Raw genomic sequence first — 26,521 nt, forward strand, 5'->3', positions numbered from 1 at the left:
AACATTTTTGCATGAAAACCTTTGCGAAAGAACTCAAATTGTTTCTGTAGAATAAATTTTTTTCTTCTTGATCTTTTGTTATATTTGTCGACCTTTTCTCGGACTGCAGGTCTCTATACCTTCTACTTGTTTTTATTATCATTTAAACATTATTCCGAATGAATGATTTATTTATACATACCGATTATGGTAGATTTCCATGGAGTACTTGAGAAGCATTCTCGTAGTCCTCTCTCCCTTCATAGACTTCCCTCTTTAATTCACAATAAGGCCTGCTCCATTTCATTCTATCCAAAAATCCCATTCTCTTCCTTCCCCTCCCATGTTTACCCAAAATCCTTCCCTCCAACACCGTTTTCAACATCCCCTCCCCGCCCAGCCCTCGCTCCATCCATACTATCAGTCTCCTCTGTACCCCATCTTGAAACCGCCTCTCCTCACCCACCATGTCCAACACTTCGTCGTTCCTCCTCCTCTCCATCCCTTTCGCCTTCTTTATTCTTCTCAACACCAACATCTCGAAAGCCTCCAGTCTTTTCTCGTCCTTCTCAGAATAAAACTTTCACTGGTGGTGTACATTTTTAATATTGGAATGGAAAATACGAGTTGGAATCGGGATTAAATGATAATGCCTTATATATATTCATGTCGTAAAAAATGTGTGCATTGTTTTTTTTTAATCACAAATACGAAATAAGCAACATCTTGTCCTTTTACCGCCAAGTTGGAACTTTATTTATAAATATATTCATGCGTCGTCTGCTTACGTTGACCTCACTGGGAGACGTATAAGTTTCCGCTGGTATTTTTCCATGGTATCACGTATTCGGCACTTCGTGGGCTGAATCTTCTCTGGGGAGGAGCGGTTGTCGCTCTGGCGGTGAATACCAGCCCTGAACGACGTAAATAATGCTGAAATACATAAAATTAACCTAGGATAAGTTATTGTTAGAATAAAATCGAGAATATTTTTATAGGTATCTCGGAGGCACAACCTCTTAATTTATTATTGGTGGTATTTTTTATGCAGTGGCGGATACATATGGGGGGCGCCCCCCCCCTCCACCCTTGCGGGGCCGTCCGCATTGCCTAACAATGCAGAACCACAATAATAACTTTTTTATACCATATGATGGCATTGTCTTGTATATGCGTATTATCAGTTTAAATAAAATTTTGATAAACTTTGCATGTGACTTAATTATTTGTAATTACGCCAAAGGTAGCTCAATATTCCCCCCATTCAGTTTTTTCTGTATCCGCTTCTGTTTTGATGAATGTAAACTCCTTCATACTGGTGACGATGGACTCGTCCGTTGAAAATTAGATGACATACAACGAATTAAACCGGTGGAGACCCCAAGAGGACTTCACGAAAATGAATCCCCGAGAAAGATTTAAGTCATATTTTACCAGAAAAAAACTTCTTCTCAGCTAACTTGGAAATATGATTCCGTCCCATCCCCACCAATGTCACCACCCATATCGCCACTGTATTATAATGTGGGTGAAATAATGTTTTATTTTCTATGAAAAAGGCCTTACCCGCTTAGAATCGTATCGATGAAGAACATTAGAGCCGAAAGAATGAAGAAAGCTCCCGGAAAAGACTGCAGGGTGTTGTTGAAGAGGTAAGTGTAGAGGGGTTGGGCTGCCAGAGGGACCAGGGCCTCCAAAGATGCTGTCAGCGTGAAAATTTTACCTGTGGACAAATAAATATATGTATATGAGAGGTATGTTCAGTAGAGTTTTTGTAATGGACTGAAATGTTAAGAATATTTCACCTCTCTTCAGTGAGTAGATTTTTATGTAAGTTTATCGCATCATTGGATAGTATGTATTAAGGATTCCATGTTGTCCAGCGGGAATGATGCATCTTCTAATACATATTCCTATAGTATTTATTTAGTCACCCATCTATTGCAATGGTTTAAATTACGTATTTATTATTAAAATACACGATTAATTACTCGCATCACTTCATTATATATACATTCATGTAGTTAACCATACTACTTGCAGTGAGACTAGTGAGGTGCTGTGTATTAGAGCACTATAAAAACGAACCTCTACGAATTCGTTTAGCACAAAACCCCACCGCTTAGCTTTGCTGTTTGGGGTACAAGAGTGCATTGCTTAATTGCTAATCATACTGGGATTTTTCCTTTCCTTTCCTTGAAGACGTAATCCTCACGCGAAAAATATCAGAATTTAGAGGCAAGCGGAGTGGAATGGTATTTTCGAGGATGCGATAGGCAATCGGTCTTCTTATATCTGTGATTAAAAACAATACACAACAATTACTGTACGAAATATTCTCTTTATTTTAATATGAAGGTTTTTAGTATGAAACTAAATGATTGAGGGTCCATAATACACAAAAAACATTTGGTATTCTTGTATTTCTGTTTTGATTCCGATCGTAAAGCAATGATAGGCTAAATTAAATTGCTACGTCACTGTGTGGAAAGGGGAAGGAACGTGTGACTTAATGTTTCTCTTGGGATAAGGAGAAATGGATTGCTGCGGCATAGCAAACTTAGGATTGCAATACAATAAAGGAAAAACTGATGGATGTAGTCCCCAGAGGAAGACCAATCGACAAGTCTTTACAAGTATTTGTAGGGCAGATCAAGAAGAATGCGGTGAAGAAGGGCCTCAATGAATTAAACGAACTAGTTGGAGATAGGAAGAAATGGCTGGCTACAGTATAACAATCTTACGGTTGCAATACTACGGAGAAAGGATCGGTAGCGATGGAGATTGGGAATCTGAAGGTGTATAACGTCATTAACCGATGTAATATGCATTAGTGCCTCAAAAGGTAAATATTCGTGCGCGCAAATTTAAAAAAAAACATGGTGCCCGTAAAGGTATTGTGTGATCGTAAAGCAGCTCTTACCGAGTTCATTTTGAGGAACACTCTTCGACATAATTGACCTCATCATTGGAGAGGCTGCTCCATGCAGCAATGAAATGACGCTGCCTGAAAAGAATTAGTTTTTATGATATTTCTTGGAGTTTAGGTCAATGTAAAACAAGTTAAAGCCAACGTTTCGATTTATTTAAAATCATCCTCAGGGCTATGAAAGAGAAAACATGAACAATATAAAATACAAAGATGACAACAATATACAATATTTTTACATAAAAATGTTACGATCGCGTTTTATGTACAGTAATATAATTTAAAGTATACACATATATATACATAAGAACAGAATAGAATACACAAAAATTTTTGACATAAAATGTATTAATCAAGGCCAAGAATAGAAGAGGAAAAAAAAAATAATACTAATTATGAAAAGAATAAGGAAAATTGAGTAGCTCATTTTAAAAGATAGTACTAATTAATTTTGTTACCCATGCCAATGACACATTTCAAATGAAATTTTATCACGGTGGCTTAAAGCGCTAAGCATTCTGTATCTTCAATTATTTGTCAGTTTAATTCATGTAAATTTCTTATGGCTAATTAAATAAGCTGGAAACTCCTAAATTTTTCTCTGGGAGGGCCCCCGCACCTCCCGCTTACCCTGGCGGGTATGCCATACCCCCAGACACCAACGTATTAGTTGCGCCTGAAACCCCTCCTGGCCGTGTCTGATGTGAAATTTGACGTAAAGTAGACATTTTATCGTTCTTATACGAAATATTTAAGTCAGGAAATTTAAATCACGAGGTAAAGTAGAAATACTCTAAGAATACTAAGCAGTGCTCACGGAAAAAAGGTAGCTTATGCGGGAATGAGAGCGATTTTTCGTTCGCACGTCAAAGCTGAGTTGCACGACGCGGTACCCTGAGGATCGGTGACTGCGGTTGATTTTTCGAGGTTACAAAAATTAATTTATTAAAGTCGTCATTTGAAGCACGGAAAATAGTCACCTAAAAATCTATAATGAGGATATTACCCGGGTAATGGATATATCTACTTGACCGTTTAACGCATTACTTTGACGAGGATGCTAACAATCGGCTAGTTCAAGGAGCAGGCTCTCGTAATTTACCCAATATTGCATGCATAAACGGCCGCTCATTTTAATTGTCATTGGGGAAAATATACCATTGATTTAAACCGGTGGGGTAACTAGGAATATCCTTTGGGGGGGGGGAGGAGGAAGATGAGAGATCTTTGGGGGAGGATATAGGGGGTTAGTGGGGGCTACCCCCCCCCCCCCCCCAGGAAACGTGGATTTCATGAACATTTATGAAAAATAACATGCCTGGAATTGCAATTTACATCGTTTTGGCACTTAAAATTTAACTATTAGCAGATGCAGTTATTATATATCAAATCCAGACAAGATTTTTATATGATTTTTTGATTTCTCAGAGGCTTTGGGGGGAGGGGGACACATCACCTCATCCCCCCCCATAGTTACGCCACTGATTTAAACGTACATACCTGCGTACATCATCCCGGTGTCGCTGGCAAATGCCCGAACAAGTGAGCCCGCACATGCTCCAGAATAGCTGACGAGGGCCAAAGTAGCATCTCCCATCTTCATCTTGCGGCTCATTACGTACACCGCGAAGAATGTACCTGAAACAAATTGTTTATTTCTTTTCACACCATGGGTGACGTTTGCCATGAAGAGTCATGCGGCTCATCCAAGGATCGAACCCGGATCTCGCGATTGGCGGTCAGGCATGCTGCTAGTTATCCAATTTATCCGTCTTGATCCGAGGTAAACTTCAGACTGGGTTTATCGAACAAGGTGCTATCGTCTGGACATTTTTTTGCGACGCATTCATATCTAATGCACCAGCAAACAATTACGCCCAGAACTTTTTCGTCGCACCAACCAAGAGCATTTAAGCATCATTTATAACGTCGATTGTATAATATTTAGTTATAGCTCCGAAGCCCGCGCGCAAATTATTAATAATCCTGTCACAACGTTGCACGACCAACGACGCCATTTGCGTATTAAGCATTATTTAATGGCGGCAAAGCGACGAATAAATAGGTCGTAACGTGATAATTCGCCATAATCGGCATGGTACTATAAACTAAACTTGTACTATAACACTATAAACTCGATTTTTTTTATATATCGCGATCTTCCTCGCATTTACAAAGTATTTGAAATCTTTTCCTAAACGGAGCGTTGCAGTCGTATCAAAAATTACAATGTAGCACCAGGATATAACCCTGTAACGCCTTTCTAGTCAAAACTTTGCTGTATAATTACTTATTGTACATACGGAGTTAAACTTATTACGGTACGGTAAAAATTATTAGTTTTGATTTTAAAGAATCCCACCAAACCACATTTTAATTAGGTGATTTATTTTCCCCTCCCTTGGTCAGTAAAAGAGGCGGATCTAGGGGGTGGGAGGGGGGGGGCAGGGGACACGGGGGCGCGTGCCTCCCCCAGATCCTTAAAAAATATGTCTCCTGTGTAAAAACGTTGACTCGAGAAGTCAACACCTTCGGTTCGGTCAATCCAGACTCACATTCACCGTGGAGGAAGAAGGCTTGGTGGCTTAACTGGTAGAATACGCGGGGGCTCTTAATCTGTATTTCCTTAAGGAAGGACCACATTCAGAGAGCGGTTGGATCTTCAATTGACCAGTTTGATGAGTCACTCATTACTGATGCGATGGAAATGAACCGTTCACGTGAAAAGCGCGCCCTTTAAGTGAGCCGTTTCTCGCGCCCCGTAGGCGGTCAGTTGTTGAACTTTCAGACAATGCCCATTTTTGACTAAATTTGTGACGTCAGTCGAATCTGAGCACAAATTCGGAAGTACGGTATAACTTTCCTGTGTGAACCGGGTTCGATTTCCTGGTTAGCCAAATGATTTCCTCATGGAAAATTTCACCCTTGTTTCAGAATAAATTTTCAACCGTGACTGCGTCCATACTTACTTGTTAAATGCTGTATTTTGCTCATATTTCAATTGAAAGGCAGTGATTAAGAGCATAATCATTTCTCTTTTACTTTCCAGTTAATTTTTATCAATGCGCGCAGGCGATGTTGCAAATGAAATGGAATATATATAAAAAAATAACTCTTACTAAATGACTAACTTTTACAATTTGATGGATCTGTATTTCCGAGAGAAATGACCAGATATAGAGAACTGATGGATAATCAAATGAGCCATTCAATCAATCATTCATTACTGACGCGATGGAAATTAATCGTTTGAAAGATCGTTTTCGATAGCGCCAATCAATAAGTTAACTTGATTTCGGATTTATTTATTGACGAAGGACAACGATCTCCGCACATGACAGTTTAAAAACAAGCTCCACTGGATGGAAGACAAAGCGGTCATGTCCAAGTTATACAGGGTGTCCCATTTATCTTGACCACCCGAAATAACTTTTTGTCCAGATATAAATTAAAAAATGTGTCAAGAAAATGCCCATTGGTCGTCAGGGGGACATTACTTAGCATGATTGCCTTCCTTGTAGCTTTGTTATTTACAAAGGTAAGAACAGCGGTTTGTCTTTTTTAAATGGCACCCTATATCTTAAATTCGGAAATTCAATGGACTATGGTTTACTGAATAAATGTTGAGCATTTTACTATGTTTTCATTTGTTCCCTGTCAACGTCGGCAAGTGGAGTAGTTCCAATACCCGCGTACCTGCACTAAGCGCTAGTGAGTCAGTCATTTTTCATAGTACTGTGTTTATGTTAATGGTCCACTGTGCTACATTTTTGCATAAGTCTTTAGGAGAGGAAATGAGTTGCCGAATAAAAAATATAGGGTCCCATTTAAAAAGACATACCGCTGTTCATATCTTTGTAAATAACAAAGCTACAATGAAGGCAGTCATGCTGATTAATGTCCCCCTGACGGCTAATGGACATTTGATTGACTTATTTTTGAATTTACATCTGGACAAAAAGTCATTTCGGGTGGTCAAGATAAATGGGACACCCTGTATAACATCAAATTTCCAGTATCTACTCTAGGGGCACTCCGCTAATGTAATATTCGCGATCTACCCATAGAATCGATTTCACTAACGCGGCGATTACCGCTAGATGTCTCTTTCGTTGGAGGCAGTTCGTAGATTTTCATATGAGGTCGTTTCTTTCGTCAACTGTTTCGTGAACTAAGAATCAATTTGACTCGAATTAAATCGAAGAATACCTACAGGGTAGGTTCCGAAAGTAATGCAATTATTTTTTAATTGGAAGCTTATTGAACATATTTGCAGACGCACTTTAAATTATTCAAAGTACTTCCGTTGGAGTTCTACATATTTTTCCAGCGAATCGGCCGTAACCAATACGCGCTCAGGGTGGCTTCTTCGGGAACCTCTCGCAAGATCCTCGTCATCACTGATTGCCTTTCTTTTATGAACGGTAAATGGCTCATTTCAGGTCTGCCTTAATTTGAGGCAATAGAAAGAAACCTTCTGGGGTGACTTGTGGATTATAGGGGATTGGGGCAGCGTTTGAAACTCGTGTTTTACCAGGAACTCGCAGACTCGTAGAGCGTTGTGGTAAGTAGAAAAAAATTATTCGAGTAATATTGTCTAAAAATTATTATGAGCACTCCGTTATTCCGTTGTATGTGGCCCTAAAATCGTTGCCACTAAGGTATTTGTATTTCTTCAAAGTGCTTAATTTTTTTTGCCAGAAGTGGAAATATGCCGAGTGGATGTGATAAATATAAATATAATTTAAAGAGTGAGTCATTTCTAGAAGCAAAAAGACCTATGTTAACATTATAATAACGCTGTTTTGTTTACATGGGGCCAAAGTTATTTCATGTCCTACCCGCTAGAATTTAAAAAAAGAAAATCCTCAAATGTAATGTTCAGACTTGCTAAAGACTGGCTTTTCTCGCAAGAAATAATTGAAAATTTATTTTGATGTTATTTATTTAAAACACTCATGTATGATTTACTGCATTGTTATTTCTTTATTGGCATACATTTTGTTATTTAATGGTGGCTCAATTCTGGTTTTATGACCTTGGCGACCACCCAAAGCTCCTTCTCTTTGTTATTTTTGTATTCAGATGTAAAAACATAATGTAGGAGTAAATAAATTACTATAAGGCGCTTTTTCGAGATGGAGTTGCCAGGTAGCGAAGATGTCTTTTCTCGCCCTGATGACTCTTTTTCGAAGTCTTTCATGTAATAGGCAGCATTGAATATCTTTTCTTGAGAAATTAATTCCTTATAGACCACTTATTTGCTGTCTAAAACGACAATAAGCGCTGATTTCACTTTTGATCTGCTCATTCTTGCCATATTGTGGAATTGTCTACTCCCAGTCCTTCTGAAAGACCTTTGACCACCTCAAAACTTTGGAGTAGGACAGAGCAGAGTCCCCGTAAACTTCACGAATAATTTTGTTTGTCTCATCAACGGATTTTTTTCAGTTTAGCACAAAACACTTTGCTAGATTGTCGATTACATTTTTTTCGTGACACGGTCCGCGCGTAGAGGTTTACAATAGCTGACGTCCTGCCGCTTTGAGAGCTAGGAGAGCACTGAAACTAAACTTCTTGTAAAGCTTAGCGTTGACCCCATCTACTCCAAGTGGCTTAATTACACTCAGATAAATAAGAGCGGCGCAGGAAATTCACTTGCATTACTCTCGGAACGCACCCTCCCTAGTAGCACCCAAAGGATTATATCTGTGTATTTTTAAGATTTCGAAATACATCGGTATACAGATTTGCAAATCTGTGTATTATACATATTTTATACATGTCTAATGATCCATGGTCCTTGATGGATACCAGAATCTTTAAAATATACAAATAATATCGTTACGGCGTAACCAGGGATCATGAGACATATATAAGATGTGTGTAATATATAGATTTACGACGAGTTATACGTATTTAATCTATATAGAATCCTTATTATGGCAGCAGATATAATATGTATAATATATAGATATTATCTGCGTGGTAGAGAACATTTTCATGTATTTTATACAGATATAATATGTATACGATGTATAATATGATACATAATAAATCTAGATATAATCCTTTTGGTGCTACTAGGGCTGTATGCATCATGATTATTGGTGCCTTCGAAAACGGCCGTATGTCGCTAGCGGTAACGTGCTCCACTAAACTCACCTACCATCTGCAATCCGTAGGAGACGCTTCTGTAGAGTGTAAAATCGAAAACTGTCCATTTAAATTCTTTCCTCCCGTACATGTAGTAGAGGTTTGATTCACCTGTAACGGAAAATAGATAAAAGTGTTGAGAAGTACCATGGATTTCAAATCGTTGAAATTTTTTACCTGCTTTTTTTTCAAATTCACATACAATCATTTTAAACTCACCGTTATATGCTATGATACTTGATGCCAGTGATGACACACTTAGTATGAGTAAGATCTGACGACCACTTTCCCTTCTTTTAATGATAGTCTGAACAATGTCTTTCAGCAAGCACGAATCGTTATTACCTGTGTAAAATGTTAAGATAGATACATAATTTTTATTAGTTTCCAGTTTTACACCTGGTCAACAATAGGAAATTAGCTGTAAAGAAGTAAATATTCTATTCCACAGTGGACACAAGACGTAAACATAACATCTACGTAATACCCTGAGAGTCTACACATGTAATAATACCCACCACGCTGAATTTAGTGGATTTCACGAATATAATATTGGACGACCGGTTTCATTTGAGTTTCGGCTTTAATGCATTAGGTTGCAAGGGACGAAATGAGAATGACATAAGATAGTTGTGAGAAGGGTAAGATGTGGCCAAAGTACATCATCTGGGAACGACCCTTTAACCTGAAAAAAAAACGATTCTCCTACACATCTACGGTTTATAGCACGTTATCATTTTATAGGTAATTTATTAAAATTTACAGGTGAAAATGTTCTTTTACATTCAAGCGTACTAATTATAACGTAAAGGACGATACATAAAGTTTATTTGCAAAAGTGTTGATAAAATTTTGAATGATGCAGCGTATTATATTTTTTATTTTATTTAAAAAGTCCACATACAGCGATATCGTCAATTTATAATGGCCCAATAATAAGAGTTACCGTCCCGAGGATGTCATGAGATATATTGCCCATTTTAGGCTAATTAGTTAATTTGCATTGGTGAAGAATATATTCAAAAGAGTCTCCAAAATAAACGTGAGGCAGGATTCTATGGGCATTCCCATGTCCATAAACAATAAATTATAAAAAAACGAAACTGACCAATGATTCACGAGGTAGAGATCTGCTCGCTGCCCTGTTGGAATTCATAGAGCATCAATATAGTTGGGGAAACTCCTAGAGATAGGGATAGTTTACAATTCCTTTCTAACTCGTGTTCCTTCAGAGATACATTGCCCAAAGTGCAAGGTGCACGTGAACATATCTTATACTAGCCAGGTTGAATTCTGTATCGCACGAGATAAATTGGCCAAAAAAGGATTATAATATAAAACCCAAATGTCGTCGGCATAATTGATTCGTTTCATTGCCTTGTTTTCAAATTACCTAAGTCTAAATTAATTCGGTGATTTGCATTCAATACTGGCATCAGCACCAGTATTCTATGTTTATGAAAATTTTATTGCAGCTAATATCTCAAAATTTAGCAATATTATCCCACGGAGAATCACATGTGCCTGTGGTCTAAATAATATCACATGTGCGTTTTGTATCCGGCATAATGTTGGTATTGCTTCGCTATAAAACAACCGATGTATTTGCAAGAATGAACTCGTGTCCTTCGAAATTCGTATTATCAAGCTCATTAGCAAGGAAAGATTTGTATTTTTAACAGTGGTTTATTTTGATAACAGCCGGTGATGTGAAAAGTGAATTAATAGAGGAATATGGTGAACCAATTCGAGTACAATGTAATGTAAATCCTTCCAAAGGAAGCTCTCAATATAACCTTTCCAAAGAACATTATAATGTGTTCACTTTATGTTTGCGGGTGAGCTTTAGTGAGACCCCGCACATTCTCGGATGGCTTCGCTGATAGGGGAGGGGAAATGCCGAAAGAGAGGGCAGGAGCAAACTCAACGTTGCCAAATGTACACAGCCGCCCTAATTTGTCGCTGAAAACATGTGCCTTATAGGTGGCCACAAGTACTCTCGGCCCGGTGCCGAGACAATATTCCTACTCATTTGGAAGGCATAGGGAACAATGTCTTCACAGAGAAGTCCATGGCATTGTCAGGTACCACGCAAATGCGTCACCATGGATGGATTAGCATTCTTAAAGACATGCAACGAGAACGCGTGAGGTTTGGCAACACTGTTCCACGAGCAGATTCACGATGTTGACACGACGGAGGTCTGAGAGGCGCTAGGCCACGCCTACTGTCTACTGATTGGTAAAGAGAAAGTCACGTGCTGAGAAACTTTCTCTCCCCTCACCCTCATTTGCTTTAGCCACACCTGCTCACCCACAAAGATAAAATGAACAGTCTAGTCCTGAAGAGGTCCCCGATAGAGAGGAAGAAACGTTGAATTTTAAGCCACGAAACGCGGGTTGAACCAAAAGTTTTATTTATTGACAAATATGGGACCGCGAAAGTTTTAAAAACCGATTTCATCGACAATCGGCAGAAATGGTGGCTAACCCGGCAGGAAGCCCGGGAGACATTAACAGCCACCATCGTCGCGAAATAATCAAATCCTTCAGTACATACCTTCGTTTCGATCTTCTGCGATATACGTTTCGCTTATGTTCGTGAGTGCTATGACGAGGGCGAGGAAGCAGGCTCCTCCAGCCAATAGGAACACTCCGGTGTGGCCGAGGGCGCGGAGGGTGGCTGAGGACGTGAGGCCCCCGGGCAACAGACCCACGATGAAGACGACCTGCAGCATGCCAAGGCGGAAGGTCTTTTGATCCGTTGGGGCCTCGTCCGCCACCACCGATGTGACGGCCCCAAACAGAGTGGTGAAGCCTCCGCTGATGGCCACCGGCACGTAGCCAATGAGGAAGCACTCCACGGGAACCCAAGGCACGCTCATGATCGCTGCAAGCAGGGCGAATTTGAGAATGTACCTGTAAAGCGGGCGAGAAATATTACCTATTTTTAGGGCGTTTTCGAAAGTATCATTATATTGATAACGACGGACAAAGATCTCATATGGAGTGGGGATCCACGGGGAACAAGTAAGTGATTTATTTTTCTAAACAGAGTTAAATTCTGAGTAATATCGTAGGGTGGCGCACGGGCCCGCCCGCTGCCTGAATTGGTCCGGGAGCCGCGAGCGCCGGGGGGAGGAAAAGACCTATTTGACCGACTCAGGTAGCCGGCGGGCCAGTGCGCCACCCTATGGTATACAGACTATAGATCACAAAAACACAACTTCACTTATGGCAATGTCAAAAATAATGTGTTAAATGTTTTGAGTTGAAACACACTGAGGAAGTGGAAGAGATGAACAAATTGGTCTATCAGAAGCAGGTGGACACAACGTTGCCAGATCGCCCGCAGTACTGCCGGTCTCATTAATTTTCTCACACACCTCGTATTACCTAATTTAGGTAATTCTGTCACAGTAATTCCGTCACGCTGCTATTTGGCCTCGATTGAGCATTTTTTAGAGAATCTAATTTTAAGACCTTAAAGGGTGTCTGAACTTACCTATCAAGCAGTAAAATAAAATCACTATGTTATAAATTTATGATACAATAAAATCAATTTAGAGTTTTTGTGACGGAATTACCAATTTTGCATGTTCACTTATATCCGTATTTTAAAATGTGTACATTGTGTATTAAAGTTGATATTTGTTTCAAAACGTCGCCAAAGCTATACTACACAAAACCCACAATGCAATAGAACACTACTTATGTTGTTTGTTGATAATTATTTCTCTGTAAACTATAATGAAATAGTTCATTACAAATCTCTGGCAGCCATCTTGAATTTAGCGATCACCATATGAGTAACTAAGTTGCAGAAAAGTTTTTCGGGTTTTCCACCGGTTGATGTCATCCATGTTTCCCGACGTTTCGATCCGCGACTTGCTGATCATCCTCAGGGGATCTTCCGAATGCTATTCTTCGGCAGATCATTATTGGTCGCGCCGAAGGCGCGTTTACAGTGCTGCACCGGTGAGTACAAACTCACCACAACCAGCCAGTTTACAAAAGAGAATTAAATAAATGGCGCATATGTTCTGTTGTCAGTGATAGTGATTGTAATGTGAAAAAGAAAAGCAATTTAATTTTTATTTTGCATTATAAGGAATGCATTAAATGGTCCATTTTAGTTTTTTTTTAATTCTTTTCAATATTTTTTTTATGGATTTGAAATAAATTATTATTTCCATCACATTTGGAAATCCAGATGCAGGTAAAAGGTACCCAAATTTAAAAAAAAACAGTTTATACCTGTGATTGGAAGGAGGTAAGACATAGGAAAGACACATAGACATGAGAATAATTAAGGCAGTGTAATTTGTAATGGATAAAAGTCTGTATTAGTTTTATGTTTTGCCCTGTAGCCTGGAAAATTTATCACGAATGAATAACTAGCAGTTGGGAGAGTAAAAATGATTTCTTTTCTACTATTGTATTGAGTGATGACAGTTGGGAATTAATATCGAGGAACCAGGAGAGGAGTTCTTGATTTTCGGAGTTGGAAGGAGCGGCGGAGGATTGATTGGTAGGCAGGGAAGGAAAGGAGTTAGGATTTGCGAATGCCATTCTTCGAAAAATTATCCGTATATATACACTGCATTCGAGGTCAGGTGTAACCTGATTGGTTCAGGCGTGTTGTGGTATTCCCGCCATTTTTGTTGTATATAATGGACTTCAATATTGGTCTCCAAACATTGCTGATTTGGAAGCCCGCGTCTCTGTTGAAGTTGTTGCGGTTGATGCGGATCTGATTGGCTTCCTTGACAAGGCGGTCCCAGTAGCCATGTGCCCGGCATAGCAGTTTTGTCTCCTTCCATTGTATACAACTTCTGCAACTGATACGCCGGGAAAACCTAAGATCATACGAGTAACTAAGTTGTTTGAGCAAATCCAATACTGATTTCATAAAATTCAATCATGTAACTGTTGATTTATCAAGACAAAATATTTCCAGCCAAAATTTAATTTTAGAGATAAAGTTGACATTTTCGTGGAAATGCCCAGATACAGAAATTAGGCAAAGAAAATAAACGAGATCATATAGATATTTAGTGGTGCATTGGATTTTCCACTTTGTCAGCACAGAACAGAGTATCACTCGCAGCCCTAGGCCAACAAGTTTTTGTGTTTCTTTAATCAATTTCTGTACCTAACTTTGTTTAGAAAATAATAACTTGTACCCCTTAACTTCAAACGCACTTATTTCACAATCTGTGAACTAAAATATGAAGGCGACAGATGAGGTGACCTATCTGGAAGTCAGGGGCGGTCTGGCGAGGTCGGCTGGTCCGCGATCGCCAAGGGGCCAGAGCCCGCCAGAGTCCTCTGGATTGTCGATAATACACGACATAGTTCATAACTCTCGTAACCCTATAAGGGAGTAGAGTGGAGAACTGCCATTCAGAGGACTGTGGGACCCCCACAACGCTCGCGTATATCATGAAGCGGCCGGCATGCGCTGGTCGCGTCTCTTCTCTCATGTCCCACGCAGTATATTTTGGGGAACTACTATGTGACATTCCATTTTTCCCTCGTTCACTCTTCCTAAAGTCTTCAGTTCCGTAGCGAAACCCGATATCCCAGCAGGTGTTTCTGGTTAGTCGATAACCCAATTCATTCATCGAGAAAAAATATCAGATTACTATGTTTGGGTATAGTTACACGTCTCTCTGTCTTGAGTTTTTGTCTATTTGGTATCTATTACTGTGGGACTCAGTGCCACGGACTGGAAGTAGGGAAGGAAGCATTATTGGAGGGGGAAGTTGCGCACGGACAGGACAAATATTCTCTATTTTTCCTCGCACAGTACGCGAAATTTTAAGTAGTTCAGTGAATGCCGGTTTGGCTAGTGAGAGAATTACTCAAGCAATATAATACTAGCGCGAAGCTTTCGAGTTTCTAGCGGCTCCCAACCCAGTTCGTTTAACATCTGTGTAACGCTTTCTGCACGCCCGTAGCAGCTTTTAACTAACCGCGAATCTTGATAGGTTGGAGTGAATGAAGCCTTAAAAGGAAGGACTCAACGGAAACCTCTGCTGTCTACCTTAAATCTATCTGTGAAATAAAATGATCCAAAAAAGGCAGAAAATTTTTCTCTTGAAATATTCCTCTGGATTTTCAGCTGGCGCGTTGCTTGTTTCTTTGACGTATGCATGTTATCTGTGTTGATATCTCAAAGCCCCGCTCATCTGCCACTTGAAGGGAGTTTTCGGATAGACTGTTGAATTCCCGTTGAGTAATGACACCGTTGGAGTAATGACACAGTGACAAGTTTAACACACTCATCGACTTTTTGTTCTCGAGTAGGTATTAGCTACCTGTTTAATACCTTAAAAAATTACTCCACGGTAGAGATGAGACGTTATTTTTTCAGGGTAAAGATGGCAGCATGGGTTCTCCACTTTCACGCGCCCCTTCTTAATATACGACCTCTTTTATATGGGCTAGCTGCCTATTTTCATGCTTATAATTTTTGGAGCTCCGCTGCTCCCTTGAGTCAACTGTCTGGGGCCATTGGGCTCAAGACCATAAATTTCCGTGTTAAATTCTCAGGCGCCATGAGATTCGAAGATTGCAGCCAAAAAAGATAGATTCCAAACATGACGTACCTATTTCTGATGTTATATAACTTGTTATGTAACTCTTTTAAAGAATCATAATATTTGCGTGAAGTTTTATCGGGATTTCAACAGATTTAAACCATTGCGTATCACCAAATTTTCAACAAATAACTCTTCATACGTCGTAAGAGTGAATAATACGTTCGAGTAAATAATAGACAGTTGATACATAACTGTAAAGAGTCATTATTAGCAGTTTACTCCTGGTCTGCCGGGAAGATCTTGAGAATTTGAATTAAAAGGAGTTCTACCATTTTTTATTCTCTTCCTCTTTAAAATGGCAACCCACGCATCGCTAAGTTCACGTCTTGTGTATCGATTTTAATTAGCGCGCCTCACGCCATAATGATGTCATTTATGGATTCTATGATTTATTTATGGCATCCCGATGGTCCAAGATAATTTGGACTTCCATTTGGATTTAGAAATTCTTTCTGTATCCTAGAACTTGTGCCGATACAGTAATGATGCATTCCAACCACTTAATATCGCCTGGATATGCAATTTTAATTATTTTTAGTAGTTATTTTAAGCATATTTAAAAATAATTTGGGAACAATAACCTTGAAGTCTTAAAGGGATATTTTAAAGGCCTCCTGATTACTAATTGGCTTTATGGATCGCATTTACGTTAAATCTCTTGAGAACATTGGAAATCTGGGTGGAAACAAATGAAATACGCGGAAATACGGTCATGGCTACTGTGCTTTCATTTTCTTCCAAGAGACTGGCGTTGGAAGTTCTTTCATAGCCGTCAGATCGAAACGTATGTCACAATATAGATTTTATGTCAATTATGCTACTTATACTATTGTAAATAAATGTTATTGCGATGCTTAACAGAGTTTACTGTCAGAATTACCTCATCATAAGAATTCTTCATTTCCGAACTATTCCGAACCTGTGTACGCCATAATCGCAGCGTGGATGTAATGAAGAATTTGACTAGAAAATAGAAATAACTGTCCTTTTAAGTTAAGCAGTAGGTATGTTGATGAGATTAGTTTATGTATGGGGATATTTTTGTCTTATAATTTATCAGGAAACAATAAAAGATACACTGAGCTGCATGCTCCACAAAAGTTTAATTCACTGACCCGGGTTTCGGCATGTTAAATTGTAATCGGCATCTCTCCCCGAATTACCTTATCCTGTATACCAATTTTGATAGGCATACCGAAAAACAGTGGAAATACGAAAGGGATTCCGAAGGAATACGGACAAGAAATTTTATATGCAAGAAAAGTTTCAAGAAAATTTAATCTTCAGCAATACTACCTCTGTAGCCTGCTGTCATGGAAACAGCTCGTCGTGCCTGGATAGAAGTCATTTTGTGCGGCAACAATAATATTCGGGTTGAATGCGGCTAAGACAATGGCCAACAATGCTCCAGCTACCTTGGAGATAGAATATCATGTACGATTATTAGTCAGTCTCTGTGAAGCGAACCAAAAATCTACATTTACATGCGAGCCACCACCAGGGTGTGTGGCAAGGGGTGACTCCACACCAGGCAAGCATCAATCATCCTAGCCTTAATCAGACGTGGGTCGGATAGCCGATGAAATTACTCCGTGACTAATGACCCGGGACGTTATCGTGAGCGTGAAATCCCGAGGAAATGGACCGAAAAGAATAACAGCAGCTGGCATATCAATGGACTCAAACAGCATCCCACTACTTGGACATACCTGGCGGTCAGCGTGGGGTTTTGCTGATTTCCCTCGTCTTTCGGGCGAATGCCTGGCCAGGAAGCCATATCGGAGGAGAAGAATTCTAGCATAAATAAGTTTCTCCCGTCGCTGCTACACGTTTCTACCAGAGAATCCCCAAGCAACAAACAGCAAAATTCCTTGACGTACAAATGTATAAGCGGCTAATCTGGTTTGAAGATATCAACTCCTCCATCAACAAAGCAAAAGCCATTCATGCAGCAGATGACCACTACTGAAACCTACCTCCCCACTGCATCTTAAAATCAAACTACTTCTCTATAACAGCTGTATTAAGCCAATCCTACCATTCGCATCACCCACCTGGCTTCATACGGCTGAGACGCACCTTTAAACGTCTCCAATCGACAGAAAACACCATAGTTAGAAGAATTCTCGGAGCACCCTGGTTCATGCCCAATAAAAACATTAGAAAGGATCTGAAGCTTACCCTTCTCCTTTGCCTATTAATATCATACCTTCCCTGATTCGAGAAATCCTTTCCTGCTACGAACAATGAATTCCTGACATCCCTTTGGGACTATACCCCATCATCATCCGCAAAACACTAAGTCCCCAAGATTGCCCTTATCCCTTCCGACATTCCCACCCCCACTTAATTTAGCCTATACTATGCCATGACAAAACCGATAAAATTAACTGGAACCAGCAAAAATACAGAACTTCTCTGTAGACAGCTATAACAGCTGGGAACTTGAGCTACAACAAAGCCCGTGTAATTTCAGCGTAGCTACACGTTTCTCTTATTGTCGAACACTAGCAACTTGACCCTCACACATTTTGGCTAAATTCAGCATTCACGGCGGCCTGCATGGGGTTTTGCTAGTTTGCCTCACTTTGCCGATTGTCATCAACAATCTACCGCTCTCAGTGACTTAAAAAATGACAATGATTTCCGTGTCTAGTCCATTACTTCTTGGTCGGTTGAATATTGCTAGATGTATTCTGAGAAAAATTACAACTATGTTACCTCAACATGAGCGCTAAGCACTTCCGTAAGTGAAAACCGATAGCTTTTATAGGTTTTAATTCACTTGAAATGGACTTCCTCAAAGTTTAGTCGCCAACAAATGGAGGGCTGAGAAACATTGGTCTAAGTCAATATTTGTTGATTTTGAGATATCCATGGAAACCCACTCCAAAATAGTGTACCTACCTAGAAATACAGTGGTGCAAGTTATGGCTACACTTGTGAGCAGGTAGCAGCAGCACATTCTGGGAGTCCTCAGAAGAGTTCCAACATTTTTGCGAATCATTATTTCTTTACCTCGGTGGTGAAGGACACTATGTCCGTTTTCCTAATTTTTCAGGAGGAATATTTTAAGATTAAAAATAATAATTTAACCAGTAATTACTAGAATGTTAGGTAAAAAGTTTACAAAATTTTTATATCACAAGAATAATGGTACAGTAACTTCACCTTTTAGTAATTATTTGTTACATTGAAAAAAATTAAAACTGCTCTCCTGAAAAATTAGGAAAACAGACAGTGTCCTTTACCTCCGGGGTACAGATTCAATTATTGAAAAAATTAGATTTTTGACTAACGCCTATATCGATGGCTAAGTTCTAACAACACGTATCTGAAAAATAGTAAGTTTTCAGGAGAGCAATAAAACGATTATTTTTTTCTATTTGTACGCTGAAATTAAAAACAAAAAATTCATAAAACTGAAAAAGAAGCATTCATTTACCAACAAAGAGTAGGTTTTTTCCTTGAATTTTATTTTTTAATGTTATTACACTTTGTGTGAGATACATGTGTCAAACCAGCCAAGTTTTGAGATAGGTGTTGTTGGACCTTAGCCATCGATATAGTTGTTAGTCAAAAATCTAATTTTTTCAATAATTAAACGTGTACCTCGGAGGTCTCTCCTCCCTCCATATTTTATTGAATAGGGTAGTTTCCTTCATCAAAGAAAACGAAAGGCATTGATTGCGATTCGTTACCCACTATTAGTGTATTCATAATATATAAATTATTTTGTTTTAGAAATCCGATTTAGACGAATGTTAATGTTCAATTTTAACCTCATTTGAAAAAGGCCAGATTGGCGCCCATGCGATTCCACTCCACGTGACGCCACAGGGACCTAGTTTCTACACGAGTAGATAGGAGTTTTACATCGCCTGAGATTACCAATGCATGCATGAGGCACAGAGTTTAGGAAAACATCTCTTAATAACCACCCATTAAAATTGCCTAAGTTCGGAAAGTTTCCTTCGTTTGATAGGGTAATAATAATCCTTATTTAAGCCAAGCACTACGTGCTAGCAGGGTAGTCAGCTACCTGCTAGCAGCCTGCGTCGTATCAGGGCTCAAAACCTCGCCCCAAGGTCACCTCACTTTGCGGCAGCGTGAACCAGAAATACGTCACACGGGATTTTCCCAGCATTCGTACTTAGCCGTCGCGTTTTCGCGCACTTGAAATTTTTAACTTTTCATTTAATCGCGAAAAATAGATATCGTCATTTAAAAATCCAAGAGCGTGAAATGCGTACTCCAGGAGTAATAATCTTTCGATTTAGGTAATAAAAAAATTAATAGGAAACCACCCTATTTATGGATTCCACTCACTCACCCCGTGAGCGGTATGACTATGAGTGGCTTTCTGCTACCCGCCCGGTCGCTCCACGCACCCGCCAGACACGAGGTCATCGCCGGTAGGACAGTCTCCATGAGTCCCCCGACCATGAGGAGGGTGGCGGCCCGCGGGTGGATCACCGCCTCTGCGGTCGGGTGCTCGGGCAGGGCTTCGCACCACTCAAACGGCACCTCCGACGTCTGCTGGCAGATCCTCTGGAGCAAGAGGTCCTGGAAGGGGGCCTCGAAGAGCGCCAGCGAGTACGCCACGAGCAGGAAAGATGGCTCCACCGTCAGGTGGCGACAGCAACGCCACCTAGACTCCCTCTCCATCTCAAACCTCCATCATCTCGGCTGCCATGGACCTAAATAGAAGGCAATATTCAAAACTACGCTGAAGTCAGTGAATAATAACCGGAAAATATAGGGCAGGAAACAAAAATGAAAGAGAAGAAAGTTTACTTGAATTCTGTGTAGAACACGGGCTAGAGTTTGCCATCACGTGGGAAATGGCTGGAGACCAAAGAAGATGAGGATAGTTATAGCTAGTGATAACAATAAATTAAGGTTGATAATATAAATACATTTCTTTTGTTCTTGGCCTGTTTTAATTTTTATAAATTTGAAATGTTGAGGTGTTGGTGCTTTTACGAGCCCTCGTATATAAAAAAACATCAGTGGCGACATTTCGGAACTTAATTTATTATTTTCAAGGTTTATTATATGAAAATTTAGGAGATAAAATAAATAAACAACTGGTTAAGTATTACGAATTAATTTTCTACTACATAAACTGTAGCCATCTATCTTCTATCTATTCTATATGTAAAATAAGGATGTCCGTGTTGTCTGTCCGCTATGTGTTTCCATACGGCTCCACGGATTACAACCAAATTTTATGCATTGAGGGGTCTCATTCTCCGAAAGCCCGTGGTGCTACTATCGGTTTGCGTCGTTTTTCCTTTGCCATTTGTTTCGTAACGTGATACAACTTCAGCGTTTCGACATCCTGCAAGGTAGGCACTCATCTTGACACTGTCAAAGTGGAAACGTAGCTCAAAGGATACTTCTCTTAACTATTAATCCTCTCGGTGTAACTTTTTTTGCGGGGTTACACGTTCACTCGACGTTTTTGGTCCACGCACGTGATGACAAGTAAAACAATCAATGTTTTGGAGCAAGGTATAAACTGAACCCGTGCACATTATCGTTTTTTCCATTGATTGCTGTTCAGCGTCTTCAGCTCACCGCCTTACTTCAGTTTTGAGTTAGCTGTGGAATGCATTAGGGAGAGTCGGGGTTGCCTCACACACACACACAATAAATCCCGCCATTTGACCATAAATTCCAAGTTTCCGACTTCTCTGGCCTCTATTCCTTCCCGAGCAACGCCTGGTGGTCTGCTAGTTGAAAATAAAACATTTTAACTGGTAGATTTAATTAAAATTTTAAAAAACCAAATGAGAAAATTTATCCGACGCACCTTTTTTATAGTTTTTTTTTTATTTGCTATTTTGCACTATTTTACTTTTATTTACATCATTTTTTATCAGTTAAAACAATTTATTGGACATTTTTTTACTCTGAGATTAATTTTTTATACTTGACCATATTTTGTATTTATTGTACTGCCATATTCGCACATTGAATTGCAAATGGAAAATAAATTTCCTTAAGGTCGTCAAATGTTTCAAAAATATAAAGGAACCTCAACCTCAAGATTTCATTGTTGTAAAAATAGAGATTGGTATTACGTGTCGGGTCGAGGTGGTCCTTGTCAATTGTCTAGCGAAGTTTACGTACGTTGGCGGTCCTTTTCGGAATAATTTCATTTTGTTATCAGAAAGTTGGACAAAAGGAAAAACAGAGTAACACGGACGCAAAAATGCATCAAAAATTTATCTTACCACACGAAAGGTACAAGAAAAAAGGCTAATGCACTAGTGTCAAGATTCCAATATAAGGTAGTTTCCTTCATCAAAGAAAACGAAAGGCATTGATTGCGATTCGTTACCCACCACTAGTGTATTCATAATATACAAATTATTTGGTTATAGAAATCTCAGTGTAGACGAATGGCAATGGTCAATTTTAACCTCATTTGAAAAAGGCCAGATTGGCGGCCATGCGATTCCACTCTACGTGACATCACAGGGACCAATTGTCTACACGAGAGGATAGGAGTTTTACATCGTCTGATATTACCAATGCATGCACGAGTCACAGAGCTCAGGGAAACATCTCTTAATAACCACGCATTAAAATTGCCTAAGTTCGGAAAGTTTCCTTCGTTTGATGGGGTAATAATAATCCTTATTTAAGCCAAGCGCTACCTGCTAGCAGGGTACTCTGCTATCTGCCAGTGGCCTGCATCGTATCAGCGCTCAAGCCTCGCCTCAAGGTCACCTCACAGGGCGGCAGCGGGAACCAGAAATACGTCACACGGACTTTTCCCATCATTCCTACTTAGCCGTCGCGTTTTCGCGCGCTTGAAAATTTTCACTTTTCGTTTAATCGCGAAATATAAATATCGTCATTTAAAAATCTAAGAGCGTGAAATGCGTACTCCAGGAGTAATAATCTTTCGATTTAGGCAATTAAAAATAATAGGAAACCACCCTATTGTGAATGTATGTATGAATTCTATGAATAAGTGTCACTTGTGCGGACTGAGTTCTATCTCCTACAATCCTATTCTATCTTTTCGCGTTAAAACACAATTGAGTGAGTAACTACGACGTAATTAGTGAATAGTAATAAAGGTGCAGTTTCAGGTCATAATTTTTAGACTCCCCTGCACTTTCCAACCCCATTAAATTTTTTAAAGGAAATAACCGCGGACTGTAGCCAGCGGTACACCTTAACTGATCACCCGCGATTGAAAACTTAACATCAGAGTGGACGTTGTTCTTGACCGAAATTCGAATCCTGACCCCTTCAATTCGTGTCTGATAGAATTTTATTCTTGGGATACTTTTGAAATAATTTAATTTCCAAGAATAAGTGTTGAAATTTTTGTGTATCATCATCGCTGGTCAACAATCATAGGAATGGTTTGACGCAGCTCACCACTCAATTTTACAGTCAGCTAATCTTTTCGCACCAACGTGTTCCTCCTCTTACACAGTCCTCCTCAGACGTTCCTCATATATTTGTCGTGGTCTCCCTTTCCCGTTATCGTTGATGCCAACCACTTGCCCTTCCACGATTGTCTTCATCAAGCCATCATGTCTCAAGATGTGGCCGATTCGGTCGTTTTTTGGGCGTATAAAATATTTTACGTGAGAGTTAAATTGATTTTCAAAAACCCATGTTGCGACTTATCTAGTTGTGGAGGTACTTACTGTCAAGTAAAAAAAAACAATGCACCATTTAAGTGAGCAAGTGATTCCAAAACATTTTGAATTGTTACGTTCATAGAGATATTACGGAAAAGCGAAACCAAGGTCACTTTCGATATGAGTTCGCGGTGAATACAAATAGAGGATGTGCATGGCGCACTGCATGAGGAGGAAGTCTCCATGGTTATGAGTCATGTTTTTCTTGCGGTGCATCAGCAGACCGAGGATGTGAGGAGGGAATGTAAAAATATTCCCAGAGGTCGCCGCAGCCAGTGCGACAAAAATGCTTCCGCCATTCGTAATGCGCCTCACGCCATAATGATGACCTTAATAAATTCCATGACTTCTCTATGAAATTCCGCATGTTCGAGATAATGTAGACATTGTTTTGGATTTCTAAATTCTATCATTATCCCAAAACTTGGGCAGATACAGTTATTACGGTGCATTACATGCCGGCGAACTACACCGCAATTACAGAAAATTAAGCGTGAGTCATATGTTCATTTTACGCAATTTCTTTGCAGGTTAATTATATTATACGGCGGAGGTTTTTTTATCAGACAACGTGATTAATATCCTTGGTTTACTGTCGTCTTATGTCGTCTATGGAAGACGTGATCACGAGAAGAAAGTAAAGGAAAAGGCCGCAAAAAAGAGAGATTTCACGCTCTTAGATTTTCGAATGGCGATACCTATTTTTCTCGATTAAACGAAAAGTGAAAAATTTCAAGCGCGCGAAAACGCGACGGCTAAGTGGGAATGATGGGAAAAGTCCGTGTGACGTCGTTCTGGTTCACGCTGCCGCAAGTGAGGTGATTTTGGGCTGAGGCTTGAGCGTTGATACGACGCAGGCTGCTAGCAGGTAGCTGAGTATCTTGCTAGCAGCCTGCCTAGTTTGGCTTAGATAAGGATTATTATTCCCTTATCAAACAAAGGATATTTTGCGAACTTAGGTATTTTTAATGTGTGATTATTAAGACATGTTTCCCTGAGCTCTGTGCCTCACGCATGCATTAGTAATCTCAGACAATGTAAAACTGCTATCTACTCGTATAGGAACTAGGTCCCTGTGACGTCACGTGGAGTGGTATCGCGTGGGCGCCAATTGGACTTTTTCAAATGCGGTCAAAATTGACCGTTGCCATTCGTCTAAACTGGGATTTCTAAAACCAAATAATTTGTATATTATGAATACACTAATGGTAGGTAAGGAATCGCAATCAGTGCATTTCGTTTTCTTTTATGAAGGAAACTACCCTATTACTATCCCCGACTCATGCGAGAGGCTATCGAAATAGCAAAAGCATCTAACTTCAACAGGGAGGACAGCTATTCGCTCTCCAGCGCCTGGAAGAGAGGCTTCCAAAACCGACCAATCAGGACGCTCTTGGCCGAAACCAGCCCTGTATAAGATGGGAAAAAACTTGCATCCGACACTTCAAACCCGAAGACGCCTGCTGCAAAGCCGGCGAAACTGTCGCCACGAAGATGACTCGACGCGGTGGACAACCCGGAAGACTATATGCGTCAAATCCACCATTCCGCGGAAGCCTCCATCGTCATGTTTTACAATATTTATCTCACAAATTTCGTTCAATCGGTGCCTGAATGTGTGTGTTCATTAGTAAATCACAACTTATAGTGTGCTAAATCTATCTTCCACATGAGCTCTTCAGCTACTGTCCCTTTTGATACATTTCCTTCGACGACGATTTTCGTCAGGCCATCGTGTCTCATGATGTGACTAACTGATATTTTCCGTCGCATTCCAAGAGATTTCAAAAGACTTCTCTTATCTCCGACTCTTCTAAGAAATTCCGGATTTACAATAATAATAGTAATACAGACAATAAATACACACCGTTAAACCTATCTGACGAAAGTACGCAAATTAATGAAACCACTATTACTATAGACAGTCAAATGTCAATATGGAAAGCTAAATCCCTTCACGGAAGACACCCTCATGCCCTGGAGGCCCCTGAAATCGGTAAAAATGCATCGCACGCATGGATCAGGCATGGGCAACTCTTTCCAGAACAAGAAGGGTTTATGATCGCAGTACAAGACCAGGTGGTGAAAACAAAAAATTAGGAGAAATATATAATTAAAAACCCAAATTTATTGTATGACAGATGCAGAAAAAGTGATAATGCTTCTGAGTAGATACAGCACATCACAAGTGGATGCAGCAACCTATCCCAAAAAGACTATCTGCACCGACACACACAAATATGCAACATCATCCACCAGAAATTAGCTCTAAAGTATAAGCTCATAGAAAATACCGTTCCTTATTATAAATACAAACCTAAAACCATCCTTGAAAACGATAACTGTGAGATTTATTATGACCGATCAATTATCACCGATAAAACAGTCCATAGGAATAGACCTGATCTAGTAGTGCAAGATAAAATTCACAATGAAACGTTAATGATAGACATTGCCGTACCTAAATCGCATAATATCACGACAGCCTACACCAAAAAAAATGGAAAAGTATGAAGAACTTAAAGATGAAATTAATAGATTATGGAAATCAGATAAAGTACACACAATACCAATAATTATCTCTGCCACAGGAGTACTGCCTCATTCAATCCATCAAGTTCTTAAAACTATTGGACTGCCGAAAAACTTGTTCATTATAATACAAAGAGCAGCAATTTTAAATAGATGTAGGACTGTCTGAAAATTCTTGAACACAGAGCAAAAAGACGAGAGTGCTTGGTGATATCCGTACCTCGCCTAAAACCAGCAAAAATTCTGTGAAAATATAATAAACAATATTAATTACATGCCTATATTTGGGGCGGGATTAACTTTGTTAACTCCTTCTTCCATGTAACCTCATTGGTTTTCATAGGATCTATGCATTAGTTGAAATATATATTTATTCCACATTATGGTACATGAAATTATGACAGCTTACTCAAGCATGAGTTTTTACAAGGTGGAATATAGGCACCCCTGTGGTAAGAACCAGTTTTGGGGTTGCCACCTCTTAAATTAACAAGCTGACAGCTGGCTGGCACGGCCAAAAACAAAAGAATATACCATAAGCAATGAGTCAAAGTACGCTTTTGTTTAACGTGTGTTCCTTTGAGAATATTATGAAAGATTGAAACATAAAAGTAAATGAAAACAAATACATTAATTACCATGATA

The 26,521-nt window shown here is 39.6% G+C and overlaps 1 protein-coding gene across 2 annotated transcripts in view; it reads right to left on the reverse strand.

Annotated features, from left to right (window-relative positions):
• Positions 1-642: 642 nt before the first annotated feature.
• LOC124154512 (proton-coupled folate transporter-like) overlaps positions 643-26,521 on the reverse strand; it is a 37,961-nt gene continuing 12,082 nt past the window's right edge. Inside the window, exons 2-9 of one of the 2 annotated variants that reach the window (XM_046528304.1) lie at positions 20,005-20,371; positions 11,624-11,982; positions 9,284-9,409; positions 9,074-9,175; positions 4,409-4,546; positions 2,903-2,986; positions 1,546-1,702; positions 643-912 (exon numbers count right to left, since the gene is read on the reverse strand). In XM_046528304.1, the coding sequence (XP_046384260.1) occupies positions 819-912; positions 1,546-1,702; positions 2,903-2,986; positions 4,409-4,546; positions 9,074-9,175; positions 9,284-9,409; positions 11,624-11,982; positions 20,005-20,339 (1,395 nt within the window). In that variant the 5' untranslated portion in view covers positions 20,340-20,371 and the 3' untranslated portion in view covers positions 643-818. The remainder of the gene's footprint in view (positions 913-1,545; positions 1,703-2,902; positions 2,987-4,408; positions 4,547-9,073; positions 9,176-9,283; positions 9,410-11,623; positions 11,983-20,004; positions 20,372-26,521) is intronic. The other variant, XM_046528305.1, reaches the window with a different exon arrangement.

The sequence above is a fragment of the Ischnura elegans genome, chromosome 2, assembly GCF_921293095.1.
Source record: "Ischnura elegans chromosome 2, ioIscEleg1.1, whole genome shotgun sequence".
Taxonomy (NCBI): domain Eukaryota; kingdom Metazoa; phylum Arthropoda; class Insecta; order Odonata; family Coenagrionidae; genus Ischnura; species Ischnura elegans.